At 58.9% G+C, this 23,007-nt stretch overlaps 1 protein-coding gene across 1 annotated transcript in view; it reads right to left on the bottom strand.

The window, feature by feature from the left end:
• ROBO4 (roundabout guidance receptor 4) overlaps positions 1–23,007 on the bottom strand; it is a 74,957-nt gene that overhangs the window by 12,710 nt on the left and 39,240 nt on the right. Inside the window, exons 13-16 of the mRNA XM_054005835.1 lie at positions 21,944–22,089; positions 18,768–19,106; positions 9,164–9,277; positions 1,210–1,351 (exon numbers count right to left, since the gene is read on the bottom strand). Coding sequence (XP_053861810.1) covers positions 1,210–1,351; positions 9,164–9,277; positions 18,768–19,106; positions 21,944–22,089 — 741 coding nt within the window. The remainder of the gene's footprint in view (positions 1–1,209; positions 1,352–9,163; positions 9,278–18,767; positions 19,107–21,943; positions 22,090–23,007) is intronic.

Below are 23,007 nucleotides of genomic sequence, written 5' to 3'. Positions count from 1 at the left end.
GAGGGGGGATTCCTGCCCTGCTCCAGAACCGACCTATAGACAGCGAGGGGGGATTCCCGCCCCGCTCCGCAGCTGACCTATTGACAGCGAGGGGGGATTCCTGCCCTGCTCCAGAACCGACCTATAGACAGCATAGGGGGGATTCCCGCCCTGCTCCGGAACCGACCTATAGACAGTGAGGGGGGATTCCTGCCTGCTCCAGAACCGACCTATAGACAGCGATTGGGGGATTCCCATCCCACTCTGGAACCGACCTTTATGTCATTTTAAGCACAAAGCAGGTAGAAGGCAGGGCCTGGCTTTACTCCCCCGTGGCCCCTACACACACTGCCTGTGCCAGCTTCAGGGCTGTGGGGGCAGCAGGTGACAAGTTCTAAGTGCTGCCGGAGGAATGGGCATGGGGGGTGCTGGGCACAAGACTGGTTGTGCGCTCCCCATCAGAGATTTGTGCTTGGTACTCGGTGGGCCGAGGTAACGCTCAAGCACCAGAAAGGAATCCCTGAGCCAGCCACCGCCACCGTTGGCTCCGAGCCCAGCACGGGCCCCATCCCCTTGGGAATCCAGATGTCAGGACCTGAGCCAGTATGAGAGGGACTGGCTGGGGCAACAGAGTCTGTCTAGCACAGTCTGGCACTCACCTGCTGTCCAGACCCAGACGACCAGCTGTGAGAAGGGGCAGGAAACACCCCTTCAAACTTCCCAGTGCCAGCATCTCCTGGAGCCCTCGCCCGGCATGACGCACCCACCATACCCCGCCCGACAGCCTAACCTGGAACCCCCGGGCAGCAGCAGGACGTGGAGCTGGTTACAAACTGGTGGGCTGGATTCAGTGACGTGCAAAGAGTGTTGGAGCCTGTAAATCTGACTGCCAGCACTGCTAGGGAAAGGCATCTCTCCAAAGCAGGTCAGGTGAACCCGCTGGAGGTGTGCATCCCTCCTCCTCGGATTGCTTTACCTTTACTGTCCCTCTGGCTACCGTCGGTTATTCAGCCTCAGGAACATTGTTAGGAACAAACCCCGAGTGCAGGCAAACAATTGGCTGCCCCTGTCAGCAATGCCGGGCCCAAAGTGGCTGGGTGCCAGGGTTCTGCCCTTCAGAGGGGGCCAGGGGGTGCACTCCAGAGAGGCTGAAGGAGCTCACCAGCACAGTTGACCTGGCAGGCAAGGCGGGGTAAACAGGCACGTAACATAAAATCAGAAGGCCCTTACTCTGGCTGCATGCCCTGGCCCTGGGGGCCGTGCGGAGTGGGAGGAGCTGGAGGGGGGGGCAATGTGCCAGTTCCGCGCAGTGAGCCTCTGGACTGCAGCAGCTTGGGGGAGCTGAAGGTTTTCAGCACTTTGGTTTCCTCTCCTAGGAATAAAAACATGAGAAAATTATCAGCCAGCTGTCCAGCTCGCTGCCACCCCCCACCCGGCCCACAGGCCAATCACCCACCTGGCCCCAGCCCCCTGCTACCCCTCCCAGCCCACCAACCAACTCCCCACCACCCCAACAGGCCCCAGATAACCAGCCCCAACCCACCCACCCCAACAAGATACACTGGCTGGAAGCTGATGCTAGACAAATTCAAAAGAGCAAATTAACAGTGAAGGGTGATTAACCAATGGAACAATTTACCAGGAGTCATGGTGGATTCTCCGTCACGGGCAATTTTTAAATCAAGGCTGGATGTTTTTCTAAAAGATCTGCTCTAGTTTAAGCAAGAGAATCCAGGGAAGTCCGATGGCCTGGGCTGTACTCAGATTAATTGATCACAGTGGTCCCAACCAACACTCCAGCTGCCCAAACCTCCCATCCAGCACCAATGGGGGTGGGCTGGGGCCGGAGCAGGGGGGAAGGGTAAGAGGCAGGGCAGAGGGAGTTGTCCCGGGCCACACACCGCCCTGAGGCCGAGGGATAGGGCTGGTCGCTGGGGCTGGTGCTGCCGCATATGCAGCAGCCTAGGGCATCATGAAATTAGGCGCAATTTGGTGCCCCAAATTTCATGGTGCCCTACGCAGCTGCATATGCCTAAGGACGGCCCTGAGCCCACTAACCTACCCACCAGCTCCCCGCAACCCACTAACCCGCCCACCAGTCCCCGAGCCCACTTCCTACCCACCTGCTCCCCGCAACCCACTAACCCGCCCACCAGTCCCCGAGCCCACTTCCTACCCACCTGCTCCCCGCAACCCACTAACCCGCCCACCAGTCCCCGAGCCCACTTCCTACCCACCTGCTCCCCGCAACCCACTAACCCGCCCACCAGTCCCCTAGCCCACTTCCTACCCACCTGCTCCCCGCAACCCACAGATACATGCAGAGGATGGACGCAATACAAGGGTGAATAACGTGGTCCGTGGCACCAGGGGAGCTACAGACATGGACCCTGGCCCGAGGCTGCTATTCCCTCCTCTAGTAGCAGGGACCTGAGGGTACATTGCTGACGTCCCTGCCTTGTCCATCTGTGCCTTCAGACTGCACTCAGCCCCCTCCTGCCCAGACCTCGCCAGCCCCTCGCCGAGGCATGAGGATCATGGGCAGAGGCTGCCCCTCGCCCACAAGCCGCCTCCTGAGCGCCAAGGCCGGCTCTCCTCACCCAGCCAGCAGACACTATCTCTTCCACCACCCCGGGGATGCCCGTCTCAGTTTCCAATGCAGCTGAAAAGAATTGTCTTTGATGGCCATTCAGGGAGGCTTTGTGTGACACACACACACCCACCACGGACGGACCATAACTAGGGTGACCAGATGTCCCGATTTTATAGGGACAGTCCTGATATTTGGGGCTTTTTCTTATATAGGCTCCTATTACCCCCAACCCCCTGTCCCGATTTTTCACACTTGCTATCTGGTCAGCCTAGAATCATAGAATACCAGGGTTGGAAGGGACCTCAGGAGGTCATCTAGTCCAACCCCCTGCTCAAAGCAGGACCAATCCCCAACTAAATCAGCCTAAGCATAACTACTGAGGCTGAGGGAACTGGGATTGTTTAGTCTCCAGAAGAGAAGAATGAGGAGAGATTTGATAGCTGCTTTCAACTACCTGAAGGGGGGTTCCAAAGAGGATGGAGCTCGGCAGTTCTCAGTGGTGGCAGATGACAGAACAAGGAGCAATGGTCTCAAGTTGCAGTGAGGGAGATCTAGGTTGGATATTAGGAAACACTATTTCACTAGGAGGGTGGTGAAGCACTGGAATGGGTTACCTAGGGAGGTGGTGGAATCTTCTTCCTTAGAGGTTTTTAAGGTCAGGTTTGACAAAGCCCTGGCTGGGATGATTTAGTTGGGAATTGGTCCTGCTTTGAGCAGGGGGTTGGACTAGATGACCTCTTGAGGTCCCTTCCAACCCTGATATTCTATGATTCTATGATACTGTCCTTTTTGCTCCTCGTGTTATTCCACACAGATGCTGAAAGGCTGTCACTTGGGGAGCAGTGTTTGGCCAGCCCCCGTAGCCATTCCTATTTGCTCCTAAGCCAGTTGCTAGGTGTTATCTGTCTCCTGTCACTGCCCCCCCCACCCGGTCCGATCCGATCCCAACGGGGGAAACCATATGGGCCCAGAAGAGAGAACAAAGGCACATTAACCACTCGGCACATGGCAACTCCACCAGCTGTGGGGAAGGAGCGATGAGCAATGAGATTCCCTGCAAGGCATGAGCCCTTCTCTCAACCTCAGCTGCTCTTAGCAGATCAAAGCACCTAGGCGATGCTTCTTCACGGTCCCCTGCACTGCAGGCCGGCCGGCCCCTTTGGTCTGTAGGTGTTCCCCGCACTCCTCAACTTTACTGAGTGCTCTCCGTCCGCGTGGCTGAGCCTGGGCTCACAGCTCCTGCTCACTGCCAGCTCACCCTTCAAAGCCGGGCTGGGGAATCGCAGTGCCGCTGCAGGTGCGCCCGATGTCTCAGAGCTACCTCCCACCCTTTACAGGCGCCCTGCAAACGTGGGCTCCGGGCGCTTCTGTCGGATGACGGAAGGGCTGGGAGTCTCGGGGGCTCAAGGGCTTTTTCTGCTTGTTGGTTACGTTGGACGATCAGCTGGGCCTGGGCCTGGCGGCTCGCTGGGCCGTGCTGTGAGCGCAGCGACGAGGTGAAGCCAGGTTGATAGGCAGTGACGGGATTCATATCAGACTCTGTGTTTAGTTTGGTGCTGGGAACTGGCATCCCTATACCTCTGACAGCCCCCAGCCTCACCTTGGCGCCATCCAGGAAAGACCAGCAAACCAGGGAAGGCCAGCCCTGATGTCTCTACTGCAGAAGCCACATGATGGGGGAAGCCCTTCACACAGCAGTCACTGAGCCCATCCCCGTCAGAAGCTCCTGGGGGGGGGGAAACCCCAACGCCCCTGTCCCTGGCAGAAACCATGGGGCGGCAGGGAAAGCCCCCCACGCCCGACCCCGCTCTCCAGCGGAAGCACCAGGTGGGGTGGGAGAAGCCCCAGTGCCCCGACCCTGGTCCCCTGCAGAAGTGTAGAGGATGGTGGGGGAAACCCCAGTACCCGGACCCCCCTAAGGCCCTTGGGCCATGGCATGGGGAGAGAGCTTCTCTGGTCTTGGGGCTGCAGGGGCGGTGGGCAGAAAGGAGCAAAAGGGGGTGGGGGGCTGCAGTGGGGGGGCAGAATGGGGGGGACCCTGGGTGGGGCAGACCAGGGGGAAGAGACAGAAAGAGGTAGGCTGTGGGTGAGGCCACAGGCAGAAGGGGTGGAACGGGGGCAGGGCTGTAGGTGGAAGGGGTGGGGAGGGGCCCAATGTTCCCTTTAATTTTCCTATCCATATGCAGAATGAATTTTGCTATATGCACCAATATGGAGGTGATGTGTGGCGGAGGTCGGACCGAGTGGTCCGGCGTGTGGGAGGGGGCTAAGGGCTGGGGCAGGGGGTTAGGGTGTGGGGGGGGTGAGGGCTCCGGCTGGGGGTGCGGGCTCTGCTGTGGGGCAGGGGATGAGGCGTTTGAAGTGCAGGCTCTGGGGTGGGGCCGGGGAGATAGCCCTCTCTCCCTGTTGCAGCCCTGGAGCTGGGAGGGAGAGGCGTGTCCCTTTGCTACAGCCCTGGGGCTGGGGGAGCCTCAATGCATAGCTCTTGATGGCCTCCTGCGTGGCCACGCAGCTTAGCAGGAACTTATGAGGGGCCCTCCACTTGTTCTGGCTCAGGGCCCCAGGAAACCTTAATCTGCCTCTGGCTGGGGCAAGACTGAGCAGCAGAAGGGCTGGATCCTGGCCTGGCTGACCCAAGGCGATGGACACTCATTAGACAGGCAGGCAGTGACGGTGTGGGAGGAGCCCACACAGTTTGAGGGCTGGGGCCCGATAGAACCTGCCGAAGAGACTCCAAACCACCCTGGGACCCCCTCCCGCCAGTCACATCGCCAGGGACCAGGCTGAAGAGAGCTGCCGAAGCGCCGCGCCCCAGTGCAACTGCTACCAGATCACAATGGTAGTGCGGTCATTTCACACTGGTGCAACTATGGGCGCCGACGCCGGGGGTGCTCCGGGGCTCAAGCACCCACAGAAAATACATAGAGGGTGCTCAGCACCCACCAACCAGAGCTGTTTGGCAGGGCCACCGATCAGCTATTTTGCGGCTGGCAGGTGGCACTTGGGAGAAGGGGGACAGCAGTGAGCAATGGGCTGGCCGGGGGCTTCAGGGGCGGAGCTGGGGCAGGAAGAGGCGGATCAAGGGCAGGGTGGCGGGAGAGGGGCAGGAAGAGGCAGAGTGGGGACGGGGACTCGGGGTGGAGCGGGGATGGAGCACCCATGGGGAGAAATATAAGTCAGTGTTTGTGGGTGCAACTGACTGCACAGGGGCGGGGTAACAGGCCCCCCAACCTCCCTATGATGCACAGCTGCTCATGCCTCCCGCCCGAGAGCTGGCTGCAAAGCCCTCAGCGAGGTGGGGCTCCTAACGGCTCTGCATGCCCAGCGATTTGAAGGTTCTCAAAGAATATAGAGACGAGACAGCTGAGCTGTGCCCAGAGCGGAGCCAACGGGGGTTGGGGGCAGAGAGTCTGAATCGCTGCTTGGGGGAGCCTCCTCCCTCTGAGGATTTGCACTCCCCTCAGAAAGGCAGTGTGGCCCAGTGGGTGTAGCGCTAGCCTGGCTCTTGGGAGCCCACCTGGGGGTCAGCTCCCAGCTCTGCCACAGACTGCCCTGGGTGAGTGTCTCAAGCCAGCAGTTCACCGGCTGGTACAGAACGTAGCCGACAGCTGTAACACCGAGCGAGGTCGGAGCAACGGTTACATAAAAGCTGTGGATGAGTTTGAGACAGGCTCAACCCACCAGCTAAACACCCTCTCTGTCAGGGATCTCTATGGCAGGGCTGAGCCCCCCCCACGTTTCTCCTGTGGGCCGTGGTACCAGTGCGGGAGCAGCACTATACTGACCCCTGCTGCAGGGGTCTCATGGCGATGCGCAGACCTGCGGCCATCACATGACTGTTGGAAGCAAAAGAAGGGAGCTGGGGACCACAGCCACGGTGGAAGGGGCTGAACTGCAAACCAGAGGCCACGTGCCAGCAGCTCCTGTTACTATTTCGGTGCCCTTCACTGCCCTGATTCTGAGCCAGGGTTCCACATCTCCCCAGTTTTACAGAGACGCTAACGGGCAGCTTGTCCACGGTCACCGCAGGGCAGGCAGAGCTGGGAGGAGAAGCCAAGCTTAGCTGCTCTGCCACACATCATTCCCCTTTGCATGACAGCTGGGGCAAGGCCCTGCTTTCCTGCTGGAGTTGTTTCACATCACAGCATTGCGAGCTGATGGGACCTGGGATGTTGCACAAATGTTGGGTTTCCTGTTGCATGTTTAGTGGTTGTAGCCTGGTTCCTGGGGCTGTGCCGTGAAAAGCAGGGGTGGGGGCAGACAGTGTTTGCGGCCGAAAGCGCCGGGGGGGGGGAGGGCAGAGAACATGCAGGGAGGGACAGAAGTGGATTTAATACATGTAGCGCTCTCCCAGTTGACTGGTTGTGCCTGCAGGGGATGGGCTGCCTAAGGGCATTGCTGCCGGGCTGTGAGCGGTTCCCCTGGAGGACACGACATTGACTGCAGCCCAGCTCAGCAGGGGGCCGACTGTTCCCAGCCCGGGGGCCAGCCCCCCACCACAGGATTTCTCTTTTTAAAAAGTATCATGATGTGGGGGTCAGTGTCTGATGTCTGGGGCCTGACTTGGGGTTTGGACCTTGTGGGGCTGAAACCGAGCCAGACCCAGGCTGGACCCGTTAATCAGTCCCAGCAGGTGGGCCCAGCAGCCCAGCCCGCCCTGCCTTTGGGGCTGCAAGCCCCACTCCCAGCCACGGGGTGTGCCGAATGGGGGAGCAGCCCTGGTGAGCGGCTGGAGGGGCAGCGCCCAGCATAGTGCCCCCCACCCCCGTCCCTCCTGCAGCACTAGCATAGCCACTCTGCATCCCCGTGGCTGGGGGGCAGAGCTAGGGGTGCATAGGATGAGCACTGGGCAGGGCCGGGCTGGGGGATTCCCTACCGAAGAGCCCCGGCTGCGGCTGTGCGTGGGGCGCTGGTGCCCCCTGCTGCCGACTCTCTAGTCGTGCAAGCCCTGGCAGAAAGCAGAGCCACTCCAGCTGGTCTCTCCACTGGGCAGTGATGCCCTACGTGGCTGGGCAGTGAGATCTAGACATGGCCGCCCTGGCTGGCTCAGCGCCGCACGGAGCGCAGGAGAGGCAATGGATTTCCAAACTGTTCACAGCAGCCCAGGCATGGGGACGGTCAGGAAGGGGGTAACAGACTCCAGCCCTGCCCCCAGACGTTTGCCATCCCCCGGCCGGGCCTGGAGCACCAGGGAGGTGGCTTACAGAATCGCCTCCTTTTCTCCTGCCAGTCTCCTCATCTTGCCCAGGCCTGGATGCTGCCAGCTCTGCCCTAGGCCAGCCCAGGCTGCCATCTCAGAGGTGCCTCTGGGTAGGGTGGCTCTGCTCAGCGTGGTCCGTGGCGTTGGAGGAAGGTGTCTTGCAGCAAGAGATGCTCCAAGGAAGGAATCCACCTCACTCAGTGGCCAGGGCCAGCAGCAAGAGGCCAGGGACATGCTCCCAGCTGCAGGCCAGATGTCCCGCTGTCCCTCGCTGGGGCCCGGCCTGGGATGGCAGCACCTGGCCACGGTTCCCAGTGCAGCTCCCCAGGCCATGCAGACCTCACAAGGCTCCCACACCTTCCCCTTGCTTGCCCCCAGCCTCCGGGAGAGTGGGGCCAGGGCGGCAGAGGGGGACCAGCCCTGGGGGACAAGGTGGAGCAGGAGCATGTGGACAGTGAGGGGGCAAGTGCCGAAGGATGAGAGCAGCTGGGGGAGCCCAAGCGTCTGGCAGTGTGAGGGAGTGGGGGTGGGGTGTACAGAGGAGCAGGAGAGGGGTCTGGGGGTACCCGAGGGGAGAGATGGGGGGGCCAGTGAGAGTCCCTAGGGAGCAGCAGAGGAGGCTGAGTCTCCAGGCCCCAGACAAGCCCAGCCTTTGAGTTCCCTGGCCAGGCATGAGCCCCAGTGAGGGCCAAGTAGGCCGGCCCCCGGGCATCTCCACCAACTGTCGGGGAAGCGATGCCAGCAAATGGCTCCAGCCAGCCGCAGTGTGTGGAGGGGGAAGGCCCTGGGTTCATGGCCAGAGGTTCATGGAAGACCAGGGAATATTACATCCCCTGCCCCCCACCGGAGAGTTCCACAGGGTAACACAGCCCCCCAGAAACTCCCCCACTAATGCAGCCTCCCAGACACTCCCCAGCCCAAGAGCTCCAGAGGGTAACACAGCCCCCCAGAGACACGCCTGTTAACACAGCCCCCCAGACCTCCCACTAACAAAGTGCCCAGAGACTCCTGCCACTAATGCAGCCGTCCAGCACCACCTCCTCCGCTAACACAGCCTCACCCCCACAGAGAGCCTTGTAGGCTAACAGCCCCCCATGCACCTCCCAGACTACGACAGGGCCCCATGGGTGAACCCAATCTCCCCCAAACTTCCTGCAGTGTCCCACAAGGTCCCATAGCACTCACAGGCCTGCAGAGCACCCAGGAAATTCTTCTGCACTCCACTGCTGCCTTGCAGAGCTGGAGTTCCAGGTGTCCTGACCTTCCCCAGCGCCCCTCCCTTCCAGCCCCCAGGCTACTGGGGAAGGGCAGCCTGGCCTGGTGCTGCAGCCTCAGCGCTCCGGGACCAGGGCTGGAGGAGGGTCCGTGGGGCAGGCCGCGGCTTTGCTCACCTTTGCCTGCGTGACGCTTTCCTGAGCTGCTGGTGCTGGGCGCTCTGCTAGGGCTGGTGGAGTATGCCGGGAGGCTGGGTGACAGCACAGGGGTGCTGTGCGCCTGCTGCAGCTCTGGGGGAGAAGGAGAGGAGGGGTGAGCAGTGGGACAGTGGTGGGGGATAACCAGAGCTGCCCCTCTCAGGCCAGACCTGCTCTCAGCTGGAGCTGTGCAGACGGGGGTGAGCCCACTGAAGCCAGTGGTGGTGCCTGGAATCTGGCCCGCGACAGTGGCTGCTGCATTGGACTTGTCACCAAGCATGGAGGAACCTGTGAGGAGGTTTTGGGCCCAGTCCCCATTCGACTTCACTCTGTGACTGAGCCTGGGAATCCCCCTGCGCAGTCCCCCCGGCCTGCCCTGCTCTGCCCCCAGCACCGCTGGGACGGGGTGGTGGACGCTGTGCCACAGCTATTCGCTTCCTAGGGCCCCCAGGCTGCCCCGGCTTGGGGTACAGCCACACTGTGGAGACTACACCAGCACAGCCGTGTCCCGTAGATGCAGCCAACGTTGGCAGAAGAGAACATTAGCTATGTCTGCAACACTGCCAGGCCAGGTGCCAGCTCACGCCAAGGCCCCCCGGCCTCCCTGACAAATGCCCAGCTGGAAACCAGCCTGGCTCACCAGTGTGTTAGCATTGTTACAACGGATGTTAGAGCTATAATGTGTTCGGTGTTGGGACTTTATGACATGCTTGTGAGTTGCTGCATGTGTCAATCTCACATATAACATCTGTATCCCATGTTACAGGGCAACATTTACGTATTTTCTCTGTAACTAGAGAAGCGTTTGCTATGAACCTGCAAAGCCCCGGGTCATGAGGAAGCACGGCCAGGTGTGAAATACTCGTTCACCACAAGAGGTGTTATCTGCTGTCCACACAAAAGGTGTACAGACACCAGACAAGCCATTGTGGGACATCAGTGCACGAAAGACTTTGCTGATTGCTCCCCTCATACCCCTGAAGAGTAGACGTGCTCGTCCCATCCCTTCGAACTCTGGGGGAAGGGAATAAAAATGCCTGGCCAGAAGGAACTTTATCTCTATGCTGCTTGAACTGTGCGGGGCAAAGACTTCTAAGGGTACGCAAGAGCGAGGCCATATAGAGCTTGCTGATTATAGAAACTTCTGTTACCTTTTAGAACCTAAGACTATAACTCATTTGTGTGTGTGTTTACTGCTTTAACCCTGTCCTTAACTCTCATTTCTTTTTCTTCTCCAATAAATCTTTAGTTAGTTTATTAAAGGATTGGCTACAGCCGTTGTCTTGGGTTTGAGATCTGAGGTGTCATTGACCTGGGGTAAGTGACTTGTCCTTTGTGACTGGAGATAACCTGAGTGTTGTGGTTTTTGGTGTAAGGGACCATCTATCACAAAAGCAAGATGGACTGGAGTGCCCAAGGGGACTGTTTGTGACTCCATGGTTAGGCTGTTACAGTGTTGGAGGAGTTCACACTTGTCACTGGGTTGGTGAATTCTAACTGAGAAACACAGCACCCGTTTGGGGTTTGTGCCCAGGTTTGTGCCAGTCTGCCCTGGGTTGGCACTCATGGTTGTGAGCCACTCCAGACAGCTTGATAATGTCAATGGAAGCCCTCTTCTGTCAGCATAGCTGTGTCTACTCCGGGGGTTAGGTGGGCAGAGCTACCCCAGTCAGGGTGTGGTTGGTTCACACCCCTGACTGACGTAGCTATGCCAATATAACTTTCAAGCCTATGAGTCTGTCTACACTGCAGCTGCAGGTGTGTTTGCAGAAAGGGCAGATCTAGCTAGATCAAAGCAAGATCAGGTAACAGCAGCAGTGAAGCCATTGCAGCATGGGGGTGATACAGGCTAGCCCTGCCCACCCAGGACCCCGGGTACATTATCTGCTGGTGCTGCCGCAACTTCGCTGCTGCTGTTCCCTGAGGTAGCTTCGATCTAGCTAGATCTCCCCGTACTGCAATCACAGACATCCCCTTACATGGGTGCTGAGCAGGGCCCTGACTGGCCCCAGAGTACAGGGAAGGGCCATGTGGATTCCTAGAGTCATGGATTCGAAGACCAGAAGGGATCATTGCGATTGTCTAGTAGCTTGGCCAGAGTAGAGATCACTGAACGTGTTTGCGACTCCATGATGAGCCAAATCTGGCGTTTGACAGGGTAGGATGCCAGTGAGGGACAGGTGTCTGTCAACAGCATCCAGCCATCGTGTTGTAGGTCCTCCAGGGCGTCCTTTCCGTCCAGCTCCAAATCAAAGGTGATTTTTGCAGGGAAGCTGGTAGGCATTCGGAGCAGATAACCGTGTCCTCTTAGAGCGCTGGGCGACTGTTTGAGAGAGCGGGACCTGTGTAGCTAGAAAATGGGTCTCTTCGTTCAACTTGAGTTTGAACCATTTGATATTTTTGATATTCAGAAATGCTTCATCTGACTGGTGTCCAACTTCTTTTCAGTCTTGTTTCAGTCCGTGTTTTGTGCATTGCTTGATTACAAATGTTATTTAGCTTACAACACGTGACCATATCACCTCCCAAATGAGCCATGCCACACTGTTCAAACACGGCTAAGGTGTTAATGGAGATCCAGGGCTTCTTAGCCATTTTAGGGATCAAGGACAGTCATAGCAATCAGGGCTGGCTCCAGGCACCAGCCCTCCAAGCATGTGCTTGGGGCGGCACCTGGAGGCGGGCGGCGTTCACCCGGGGAGAGCGAGGCCGCAGCCGGGCTCGCTGCCCTCCCCCCGGTGCTCCGGCCGGCCGGGAAGAGCGGGGCCGCCCTCCACCGGCGCTCCGGCCGGTCGGGGAGAGTGGGGCCCCGGCCGGGCTCTCCGCCCTCCTCCTGGCGCTCCAGCCGGTCGGGGAGAGTGGGGCCCCGGCCGGGCTCTCCGCCCTCCTCCTGGCGCTCCGGCTGGTCGGGGAGAGCGGGGCTGCTGCCAGGCTCTCCGCCCTCCTCCTGGCGCTCCGGTCGGGGAGAGCGGAGCCGCGGCCGGGCGGGACCGCCCTCCCCCGGTGCTCTGGCTGGCTGAGGAGAGCGGGGCCGCGGCCGGGCTCGGCGCCCTCCCCTGCTGCGCTCCCCGCCGGGGGGCGGGAGGCGGCAGGAGGCTTTTTTGCCTGGGGCGGCAAAAAAGCCAGAGCCGGCCCTGATAGCAATATGACCACAAAGCTCTTATGGGAGTCAAAGTTGTCATCCTCGAGGAATCTTCTGCCAGGAACAACGTGGCCTCCTTCTATAAACACTTGTAGAGCTCACCCCCAAGAAAGAGCTTTCATTTGGTGTGGTCGACTCCAGTTCTGATCAGCTACTCAGTGCAGAGGTGGAGTGTGTGGCACGCTAGAGGGAACATGTCAGCCAGCTGGTAAATACACTCTCAGCTTTGCGGGACCCTGACATTAAGGCTGTTGCTGAGTTGACCCATTCCATGCAAAACGATCCTGGCAAATCCACCAAAATCCACAGAGATGTAAAGACACATAAGGGAAACCAGGCAGCAGGAATCTGTGGCATTCCTGTGGACCTGTTATCTGGGATCTGAAGCCCATGCAGGCAGAGGGAGAACCAGTATACTTTGGCAGTCTCAACCCTGTTTGAGATTTCAGTTGCACTGCGGTTTCGAATGCTATTGAATTTTAGGTTGGATCATTTGAATTCTGGTAACCCAATCGTTGCTTTGCCTATGCTCGTTAATCTAAGACAGAAACATGCAGAGACTAATTAGTGGTCGCTGTTGCCAGGCTTGGCAGACCGATGAGTTCTGCAGTTGCTGATGGACGATTTCCAGCTATGAGAGATTATGAACTCAATCATCTTCTTTGTTCAACCGTCCTTCCTCGACCACGGAAATCAGTGAATTCACTTCCTATGAAACCAGGTGTCAGTGAAGCAATGTTTATAGTGGGGGTGTTGAAGGTGGAAACCATGTGTTTGAGTTGTTATTACTACTTCAAGCCAGGGGGTGCTGCAACACCCCCAGTACCCCTATTTCCAGCACCTAGGCCAGGTGTTCCTAGAGGCCTGGGTTGGAAAGAGCTAGGCTCAACGCCCAGGCAAACACCAGTTACTGGGCAAGATGACGGGGCACCTGGATGAGGGTCTCTGGAGAAGTCAGAGCAGGTGATCCTGATGGACCTTAAATTCTCTGGAACTCTGTAGGGCAGGAGGGACGGGGTGTGACACTGCACCCCATATTCTTCACAGTAATATTATTATGATATGATTATGGTATAATTATGGTGCATTTTGTACCAGATGGGTCATGTGAAGTGTGATAAATGAAGTATGTGGGGGGGGTAGCTCCCTTTGATGGACACCCAGCCAGCCAGTTAGCTGTAAAATCCCTCTTGGTAGCTGTTCTCTACTTGCTTTACCTGTAAAGGGTTAAAAAGTCCCCCAGGTAAAGAAAAAGAAAAAGAAAAAGTGGGCACCTGACCAAAAGAGCCAATGGGAAGCTAGAACCTTTTTAAAATTGGGAAAGAAACTTTCCCTTTGTCTGTTGTTCTCCGGAGAAGGAGACAGAGAGCAGCAATGCTTTAAGCAGCAATGCTGTGTAAGGCTTGAACCAGGTATAAAAATTCATCTTCCATACCTAGAAGAAATCATTGGACAGGGCATGTTTAAATAGACACGATTAGGTTTATTTCTTTATTTTGGCTTGTGGATCTCCTCTGTGCTAACCCCAGATGCTTTTGTTTTGCTTGCAACCTTTAAGCTGAACCTCAAGAGAGCTATCTCGATGCTTAATTTTTGTAATTATTTCTTTTACGATTTAGCAAAATGCCTAAGTTCCAGATGTATTTTCTTCCTCTTTGTTTTTAATAACATTTACCCTGTTTAAGAACAGGATTGGATTTTTGGTGTCCTAAGAGGTTTGTGCACGTGTTGTTTGATTAGCTGGTAGCAACAGCTAATTTCCTTTGTTTTCTTTCTCAGCTCTTCCCCGGAGGGGGGTGAAAGGGCTTGAGGATACCCCACAGGGAGGAATTCCCCAGTGCTCCTTCCTGGGTCCAAGGGTTTTTTTTTTTTTTTTTTGCATTTGGGAGGTGGCAGCGTTTACCAAGCCAAGGTCAGAGAAAAGCTGTAACCTTGGGAGTTTAATACAAGCCTGGAGCGGCCAGTATTAATTTTCAAAATCCTTGCGGGCCCCACTTCTGTACTCAAAGTGACAAAGTGGGGATTCAGCCTTGACATGAGGTGTCATTGGAAAAGTTATGATTTGCTGAATATGATTATCCTATTTGTATGCATGTAGCATTTTTGTATCTGAAGTTATGAATATTGACTATGTGTCTGTATTTCAATCGTGCTTACTCTGGATGACACCCACAACTAGCCTTTCTGGTACAACAATGAAGAAGCCAGACAGTGCTGATGGCCCATCAGCAAAGACAATGGACCCTGGAAGAACTTAACCTTCCTGTGAATGTTCCAGACAGCCTGTAAGTAACGGCTGTTATGACTCAGCAAGGTATGCAAGGGCATGTGACCAGGCCACATGACTCTGGACTCCATCTTGGGATGTCTGTATTTTTCCACAAACTGAGTTTGGGACAAAGGGTCCCACCATATGTTAAAGATCTGCAAGGCAGTGGGCAGCACAGCATCGGGGGGAGGTGACCAGCCCTCTGTGGAGAAAGAAGTGGTTCAGGACTATTTAGAAAAGCTGGACGAGCACAAATCCATGGGGCCGGATGCGCTGCATCCGAGGGTGCTAAAGGAGTTGGCGGATGTAATTGCAGAGCCATTGGCCATTATCTTTGAAAATTCATGGCGATCGGGGGAGGTCCCGGATGACTGGAAAAAGGCTAATGTAGTGCCCATCTTTAAAAAAGGGAAGAAGGAGGATCCGGGGAACTACAGGCTAGTCAGCCTGACCTCAGTCCCTGGAAAAATCATGGAGCAGGTCCTCAAGGAATCAATTCTGAAGCACTTAGAGGAGAGGAAAGTGATCAGGAATCGTCAGCATGGATTCACCAAGGGCAAGTCATGCCTGACTAACCTAATTGCCTTCTATGATGAGATAACTGGCTCTGTGGATGAGGCTAAAGCAGTGGACGTGTTATTCCTTGACTTTAGCAAAGCTTTTGATACGGTCTCCCACAGTATTCTTGCTGGCAAGTTAAAGAAGTATGGGCTGGATGAATGGACTATAAGGTGGATAGAAAACTGGCTAGATCATCGGGCTCAACGGGTAGTGATCAATGGCTCCATGTCTAGTTGGCAGCCGGTATCAAGCAGAGTGCCCCAAGGGTCGGTCCTGGGGCTGGTTTTGTTCAATATCTTCATTAATGATCTGGAGAATGGCATGGATTGCACCCTCAGCAAGTTTGCAGATGACACTAAACTGGGAGGAGTGGTAGATACGCTGGAGGGTAGGGATAGGATACAGAGGGACCTAGACAAATTAGAGGATTGGGCCAAAAGAAATCTGATGAGGTTCAACAAGGATAAGTGCAGAGTCCTGCACTTAGGACGGAAGAATTCCATGCATTGATACAGACTAGGGACCGAATGGCTAGGCAGCAGTTCTGCAGAAAAGGACCTAGGGGTTATGGTGGACAAGAAGCTGGATATGAGTCAACAGTGTGCTCTTGTTGCCAAGAAGGCTAATGGCATTTTGGGCTGTATAAGTAGGGGCATTGCCAGCAGATCGAGGGACGTGATCATTCCCCTCTATTCAACATTGGTGAGGCCTCATCTGGAGTACTGTGTCCAGTGTTGGGCCCCACATTACAAGAAGGATGTGGAAAAATTGGATAGAGTCCAGCAGAGGGCAACAAAAATGATTAGGGGGCTGGAGCACATGACTTATGAGGAGAGGCTGAGGGAACTGGGATTGTTTAGTCTGCAGAAGAGAAGAGTGAGGGGGGATTTGATAGCTGCTTTCAACTATCTGAAAGGGGGTTCCAAAGAGGATGGATCTAGACTGTTCTCAGTGGTGGCAGATGACAGAACAAGGAGCAATGGTCTCAAGTTGCAGTGGGGGAGGTTTAGGTTGGATATTAGGAAAAACTTTTTCATTAGGAGGGTGGTGAAGCACTGGAATGGGTTACCTAGGGAGGTGGTGGAATCTCCTTCCTTAGAGGTTTTTAAGGTCAGGCTTGACAAAGCCCTGGCTGGGATGATTTAGTTGGGGATTGGTCCTGCTCTGAGCAGGGGGTTGGACTAGATGACCTCTTGAAGTCCCTTCCAACCCTGATATTCTATGATTCTATGATTCTGTGAAGGCAGGGAGTGATATCATCGGTTGTTCTTCGCGCCCCACACAAGAGGACTCCGGAAAACACCTGCGGATCAAAGACTGAACTGGGGAAGTGCTGCACTCAGGCTAAGGGATTTCTAGCCTGTGTATGAAAACCCTGGGGCGTCCAAGCTGCAAAACAAGTGTAGCTTGTGCCTTAAGAATCTGCCAATCTGCTCGTATCATCAGCCAGGGTGAGAATTTGCTAATTCATATCCTATCTTTCTAGTGCTTAGTTTGCGTTTTTGTTTATTTGCTAGGTGATCTGCTTTGATCTGTTGGCTATCCCTTATAATCACTTAAAATCTATCTTTTTGTAGGTAATACACTTGTTTTCTGTTTTAATCTGAACCAGTAAGTTTGGAATGAAGTGCTTGGGAATCTTAGCTCAAGGGGCAGGGGCTGTTGCATTTCCTGTCCACGTTGAGGGGCTTGCACTGTACAGTCCCCTGTGCAGCGCAAGATGGTATAATTTTGGGTTTATACTCCAGAGTGGGGGGGGCCGGGGGGGTCCTAGGCTGGGAAGCTGGTGGTTATTTTGGCGGTAGCCTCTCTGTTGTTGGTTCATGCAGTGGCTGGTCAGAGAGCCTGCATATAACTCCAGCTGGGTGTGTCCCTACCTGTGCGAATGCTGGTGGAAGTGTAGGACCGGGAGCAGCACAGTGGGAAAGGGATCCCAGGCTCGTGAGTCAGAGGGCTCATTGGTACCCCAGTCCTAGGTGGCACCCCGGGGGGATCCCATCACATGGGGATCTCACTCCACCAGTGAATCCTGCACTAGACTGGCCAGGCCAACTGTCCTGGGGTGAGGTGTTGGCTCCCCACAGCATGTAGTGTCCCTGCTGCCCACTCAAGTGCATGTATCTGGGGCGGCGGCCAAAGTCACTCCCCGGTGCTGCCCCCCCACTGGACTCTGGATACACTTGTCTTGGCTGAAATCCCCAAAGGCAGAGCAGCTGGGGCCCAAGGTGCAGACAGTGCCTGGGACGGAGGAGCAGCTATGCTGTCACCCAGAGACCTGCACCCCAGCACGGCACAGCACCCTGGGGCAGCGCAGGGAGGGAGCGCTCACCGCACAGCTCGTGGCAAGTAACCAGGGTCCACTGGCTTTCTCTAACCTCCCTGGTGCTGGCTTGTCCCTGAACTCTGGAGATAATTAAATTCCAGCCTCCCTCAGCACCCCTTCCACAGCAGCCTCCCTCTCCCACATTGGCAGCCCCTCTGAAGGCAGTGAGGCTGCTGGGATCAGCACGTGTTTCCCTCCCTGGGGTTTGCCAGGAGCTGGATGCAAGGACAGGGTGCAGCTGGCATGTGGGACAGTGGTGGTGGGTGGCATAGGCTGAGGGGACGCAGGGCAGGGCTGTTGCTGAGGGCATGGGGGGGGGGTACGATGCCAGCAATACTTTGCGCTGCCCGAGGGCTGTTCAGCCATTGGACTCAGAGCACAGAGGTGTTGGGGGAGGGGGAGGGCTCTGGTCCCCACTGCTCAGTGTGGGACAGGCCCAGACAGGGGCACACACACAACCCAGCAGCCCTGGCTTCGGTGTCTGCCCCCTGCTGCTCTGTGCTACGGCTGGACTGGGCTCCTGACCCCCTGCTGTCAGTGTGGTCCTGGCCCCCTCCCCGGGGCACACACCAGCCCCGTGCTCCCTCAGCCAGTGCCGCAGGAAGCCAGACAGCACTTGCCAGCGCTCCCGCTGCTCCCCTCCTCCGGCGCCCTCCTGTGTCGCGGGGCCTGGGGAAGGGACCGGCTGGGCCAGTGCGCTGCCCTTCTCCCCACACACTGCTGGGAGCCATGCTGGAGCTCACAGGGCTCGTCCCGGGTGCAGATCCAGACCCCGGTGTGAAGCCAGGACAAGGGCAAAGAACGAAGAAAGGCCATGGCCAACCACCGGGGCAGGGGAGCGCCTGGGCGAGTCCCCTCCATGGGCAGGCCCAGCTGGGCTGTGACGCCAGCAGAACAGCTGCAGGGCTGCTTTGGGGGGCAGGCCCATGCCCAGACCTTGGGGGGGTGGGGGTGGGAATGCCAGGGGCACGGCACCGGGCTGTGGCCGGGCTATTCGGCGGGACTTACGCCCAGTGGGATGGCCACGCTGGGGAAAGGCTGAGCTTGCTGGGGCCTGCGGCAGGCTAAGGTCGATGGCGGTCCCGGCGTCTGGGCTGGTGTCAGCACGTGCAGGGCGCAGTGTGGCAGGGCAGCGCGTTGCCACGGGCTCAGTGGATCAGGAGGGAAACGCCAACCCTTCCCGCTGGGCCCGTGTGCCCACGTGGCACCCTGCAGCCCCTGAATGCAGGCCCAGCCACCCTGAGGTCAGAGCCCCTAGCTCCCAGCTGGGACTTCCCGCAGCCCTTACCTCTCTTGCTGCTGCTCTCCAAGGGTCCCTGCAGGGTGAGGCTGGGGGGCCCGGGGCCCGCTGGCTTCCACAGCCCTCTCTTTTCGGCTCCCCTCGCACAGCTGCTCTCCATGCCGAGGCTCTGCCTGTAACGGGGCCCGAGCCTGGGGTCGGTGGGTCCCCTGGGCTCCGCGGCTCTGCGGTGAGGGCCAGGGGTGCTGGGCAGCGGGGGGCGGTGGAAGGTTTGCATGTCCTTGGCAGGAAGGTCCACATAGAGCACCCTGTACAGGCTGCTGCTGTCAGGCCCCCGTGGGACGACCGGGATCTGGGAGCTCTGGCTCGGCCTGTCAAAGGACACGGCTGCAGAGAGAAAGGGGAGAGACGCTGTGTTAGGCTCCCGGCTCCATGAGCCTCACCCAGCCAGCAGCAATCCTCTCCCCGCCCCACAGACACACCCAGCCCACAGCTCTCCCCCCTCCTGCCCCACAGACACATCCAGCCTGCAGCTCTCCTCCCCCAGCCCCATGCACCGACAGACACACCCAGCCCACAGCTCTCCCCCCCGCCCCACAGACACACCCAGCCCACAGCCCTCCCCCCACCCCACAGACACACCCAGCCTGCAGCTCTGCCCCCGCCCCCCGCCCCACAGACACACCCAGCCCGCAGCTCTCCCCCTGCCCCCACCCCACAGACACACCCAGCCTGCAGCTCTGCCCCCGCCCCCCGCCCCACAGACACACCCAGCCCACAGCTCTCCCCCTGCCCCCGGCCCCACAGACACACCCAGCCCACAGCTCTCCCCCTGCCCCCGGCCCCACAGACACACCCAGCCCACAGCTCTCCTCCCGCCCCACAGACACACCCAGCCCGCAGCTCTCCTCCCCCAGCCCCACACATCAACCTGGACCCTGCACACACCCCAAAGGCACACCCAGTCTACAGCACACACCCCCTGCACACTCATACCCAAAGCACATCCAGCCTGCACCATACACCCACCTTCCTGGCCCGGGGCTGGGGGGATAACTGTGCAGTGGGGTCTGTCTCCCCGAGTGGCAGCTCCCCTGCAGGGCTGGCCCAGCCTTCCCTCCTGCCCTGCCTCAGGCCTGCCCCAGCTGCAGGGTCCCCAGGGCTGCCCGGCAGTGCCGAGCTCGGAGACTCCTGTGCGAGGGAGCAGGCCTCCCTGGTGTGGCGGAGCCCAGGGCCAGACCCCTGGCTCTAGCACCAAGTGGTGCCCAGGGCTCACGAGCAGCACTGGCTGGGGCCTGTGGCTCAGACTCTGGTCTGCAGACCGGGGTTCCCTTCCTGGCTCTCCCGGGACCTCGGGCAAGCTGCCTCCTGTTTCTGTGCTAGCTGCTTTACTGACAGCTAGGGTTGTCAGGCATCCAGAACGCCCGGTCAAAAAGGGACCTGGCGGCTCCGGTTGGCACCGCCAACCAGGCCGTTAAAAATCTGGTCGGCGGCGCAGCAGGGGCCTGGGGCTAAGGCAGGCTCCCTGCCTGCCCTGGCTCCACAAGGCTCCGGGAAGCGGCCACCAGGTCCCTGCGGCCCCTAGGCGCATGGATGGCCAGGCAGACTCTGCCCCCTGCCGGCGTCCGAGTGCCAGCTTAGCAGCTCCCATTGGCCAGGAACCGTGACCAATGGGAGCTGCAGTAAGTGCTGCCTGGACCCTGAACTCCCTCCCGCACCCCAACCCCCTGCCCCTGCCCAGAGTCCCCTTCCGCACACAAACTCCCTCCTGGAGTCCGCACCCCACACCCCCTCCCAAACCCCAGCCCCCAGTCCCCTCCTGCACCCCAAACCCTTCATCCCTGGCCCAATCCCAGAGTCTGCACCCGCCCCACACCACAACCCCCTGGCATAGCCCAGAGCCCCCTCCTGCACCCTAAACCCCTCATCCCCGGCCCCACCCCAGAGCCCACACCCCCAGCCAGAACCTTCACCCCCTCCCACACCTCAACCCCCAGCCCTGAGCCCCCTCCCACACTCAAACTCCTTCCTGGAGCCCGCACCCCACCACACACCCCAACCCCCTGCCCCAGCCCAGAGCCCCCTCCTGCACCCCAAACCCCTCATCCCTGGCCTCATCCCAGAGCCCACACTCCCAGTCAGAGCCCTCACCCCCTCCCGCACCCTAACCCCCTGCCCCAGCCCAGAGTCCCCCCACACACACCCTGAACCTCTCATTTCTGGCTCCACCCCACAGCCCACACCCCCATCTGGAGCTCTCACCCTCCCCATCCCCCAATCCCTGCCCCAGCCCGGAGCCCCCTCCTGCACCTCAAACCCCTCATCCCCAGCCCCACCCCAGAGCCCACACCCCCAGCCAGAGCCCTCACCCTTCCCCGCACCTCAACCCTCTGAGCCAGCCCAGTGAAAGTGAGTGATGGTGGGGGAGAGCAAGCAACAGAGGGAGGGGGGGATGGAGCGAGTGGGGGACGGGGCCTCGGAGAAGGGGCAGGGCAGGGCGGGGGTGGGGCAGGGGTGTTCAGTTTTGTGTGATTAGAAAGGTGGCAAGCCTACTGACGGCCCTCCCCTCATGGAGGTGTGGGGCTCAGTTAAAGCCCCTAAGTGCCGGCTGCCCCCCAGATACAGGCTGCAGGTAGCGCAGGCCTGGGGCTGACGTGTGTTTGGAGCCGGACGCTGCCGTGGCAATCAAGTGCAAGCTGAAAGTCCCCAGTCAGGAACCCCAGGCATTCCATCGCCTCCCCCGCAATGAACCAGGCCCCACCCCCACTGCTAGCTCCCCAGTCCTCCGGGGAGCCTTCGGGGGAACACCAGGGAGACCAGCAGCATTTCTCACAGCAAAACCCAGCAGAAAATCACCCTCTCCCTATTCAGAGAACCCGTCTGGCCTCCTGGGATCCCGCACACGGAGCTCGGCCGGCCCGCGGCCGGGATCCCGGGATCCCGCACGCGGAGCTCGGCCGGCCCGCGGCCCGGGCTCCTGGGATCCCGCACGCGGAGCTCGGCCGGCCAGCGGCCGAGCTCCTGGGATCCCACACGCGGAGCTCGGCCGGCCAGCGGCCCGGGCTCCTGGGATCCCGCACGCGGAGCGTCATCTTCTCTGCGGAAGGTTGTGACTTTGCCCTGAAGGTGCAGCGAGAGGTGTGGGCTGGTCAGCGCGGGAGCCTCTGTCCGGGCAGGGAATGGCCAGGAACAGAGCGGCGCGGCGCGGCGCGGCAGGGACTCACTGGAGCGGTGGAAGTCCAGGCTGTCTTTGGTCTCAGCCCACAGGAGCTGGCTGCTCGACCTGCTGCTGTTGCTGCTGCTGAAGGTCTTGGAGCAGGAGGTGGCTTTCCATCTGTCAGCCAGCCACGGGGAGTCACTCACGTCCATCCTGGGGTTGGAGAGGGGAGGAGACGTACAGGTGAAGGCACCAGGTGGGAACTTTGCTCTGCTCTGGAGAGCCCCGGCACATCGGGCTGGGTGAGTCTGTGGCACCTTCCTCCTGTGTCCGTGTGGAAGGGGCTAGCACAGGGCTAGTGCCCCGCTCCAGCCCTGGCCATGGGAGGGGAGCACTGTGCTGTTACTGGGCCAGGCTCGGGCCAGCGCCGCTCCTTTATGCTCTCAGGCAGTGCAGAGGGAGTGGGAAGATCCTCTGCGTTCCCAGCCTGGAGAGCCCTAGCAGGTTCGGCCTACCTCCCCCGGCAGGGGTGTGTCAGGGTGGGCAGCGGGCAGGTTCGGGCTCCCTCCTGCTGGCAGGTGCTGCGCAGCACCCACACAAGCGGGGGATCTGGTCATCTGTTGTAGGGAAAAGCCCCAGCGCTGCGTAACTCACAACACCCTGGGCACCTGCCTCTCTCTGCACCAGGACGCCACAGGGGTGTTAGCTTGGCAGCCTCTCATCACAGAGCCATCACAGGCCCCCCAGCAGAGACCAGCCGGCTCTGCTCCCCCTCCAGCCTGCGCTCACCCCCTTGTGCCTGCAGGACCATCACAGGGCACAGGTAGGGCTGGCAGGGGCTGCTGCAAACTGTAAGCTGTTTGGTGTCTTACAGAGGGTCATATGTGGGGCCTGGGGCTGGGATAGAAAGGGGATGCAGGTTACGATTGAGGGGCTGCATGTGGGGCCCAGGGCTGGGACAGCAGGGGGTTGGGGGTCGGGATTGAGGGGCACCGGCAGAGCTGTGGGGGGAGCCCAGGGCTGAGGTAGTAGGGGCTGTGGGTCGGGAGTGAGGGGCATCGGCAGAGCTGTGGGGGGGAGCCCAGGGCTGGGATAGCAGGGGGCTGTGGGTTGGGATTGAGGGGCACCGGC

The sequence above is a fragment of the Malaclemys terrapin genome, chromosome 15 (genome assembly GCF_027887155.1).
Source record: "Malaclemys terrapin pileata isolate rMalTer1 chromosome 15, rMalTer1.hap1, whole genome shotgun sequence".
Classification (NCBI taxonomy): Eukaryota; Metazoa; Chordata; order Testudines; family Emydidae; genus Malaclemys; species Malaclemys terrapin.
This window is presented reverse-complemented; position numbering and strand designations above follow the sequence as displayed.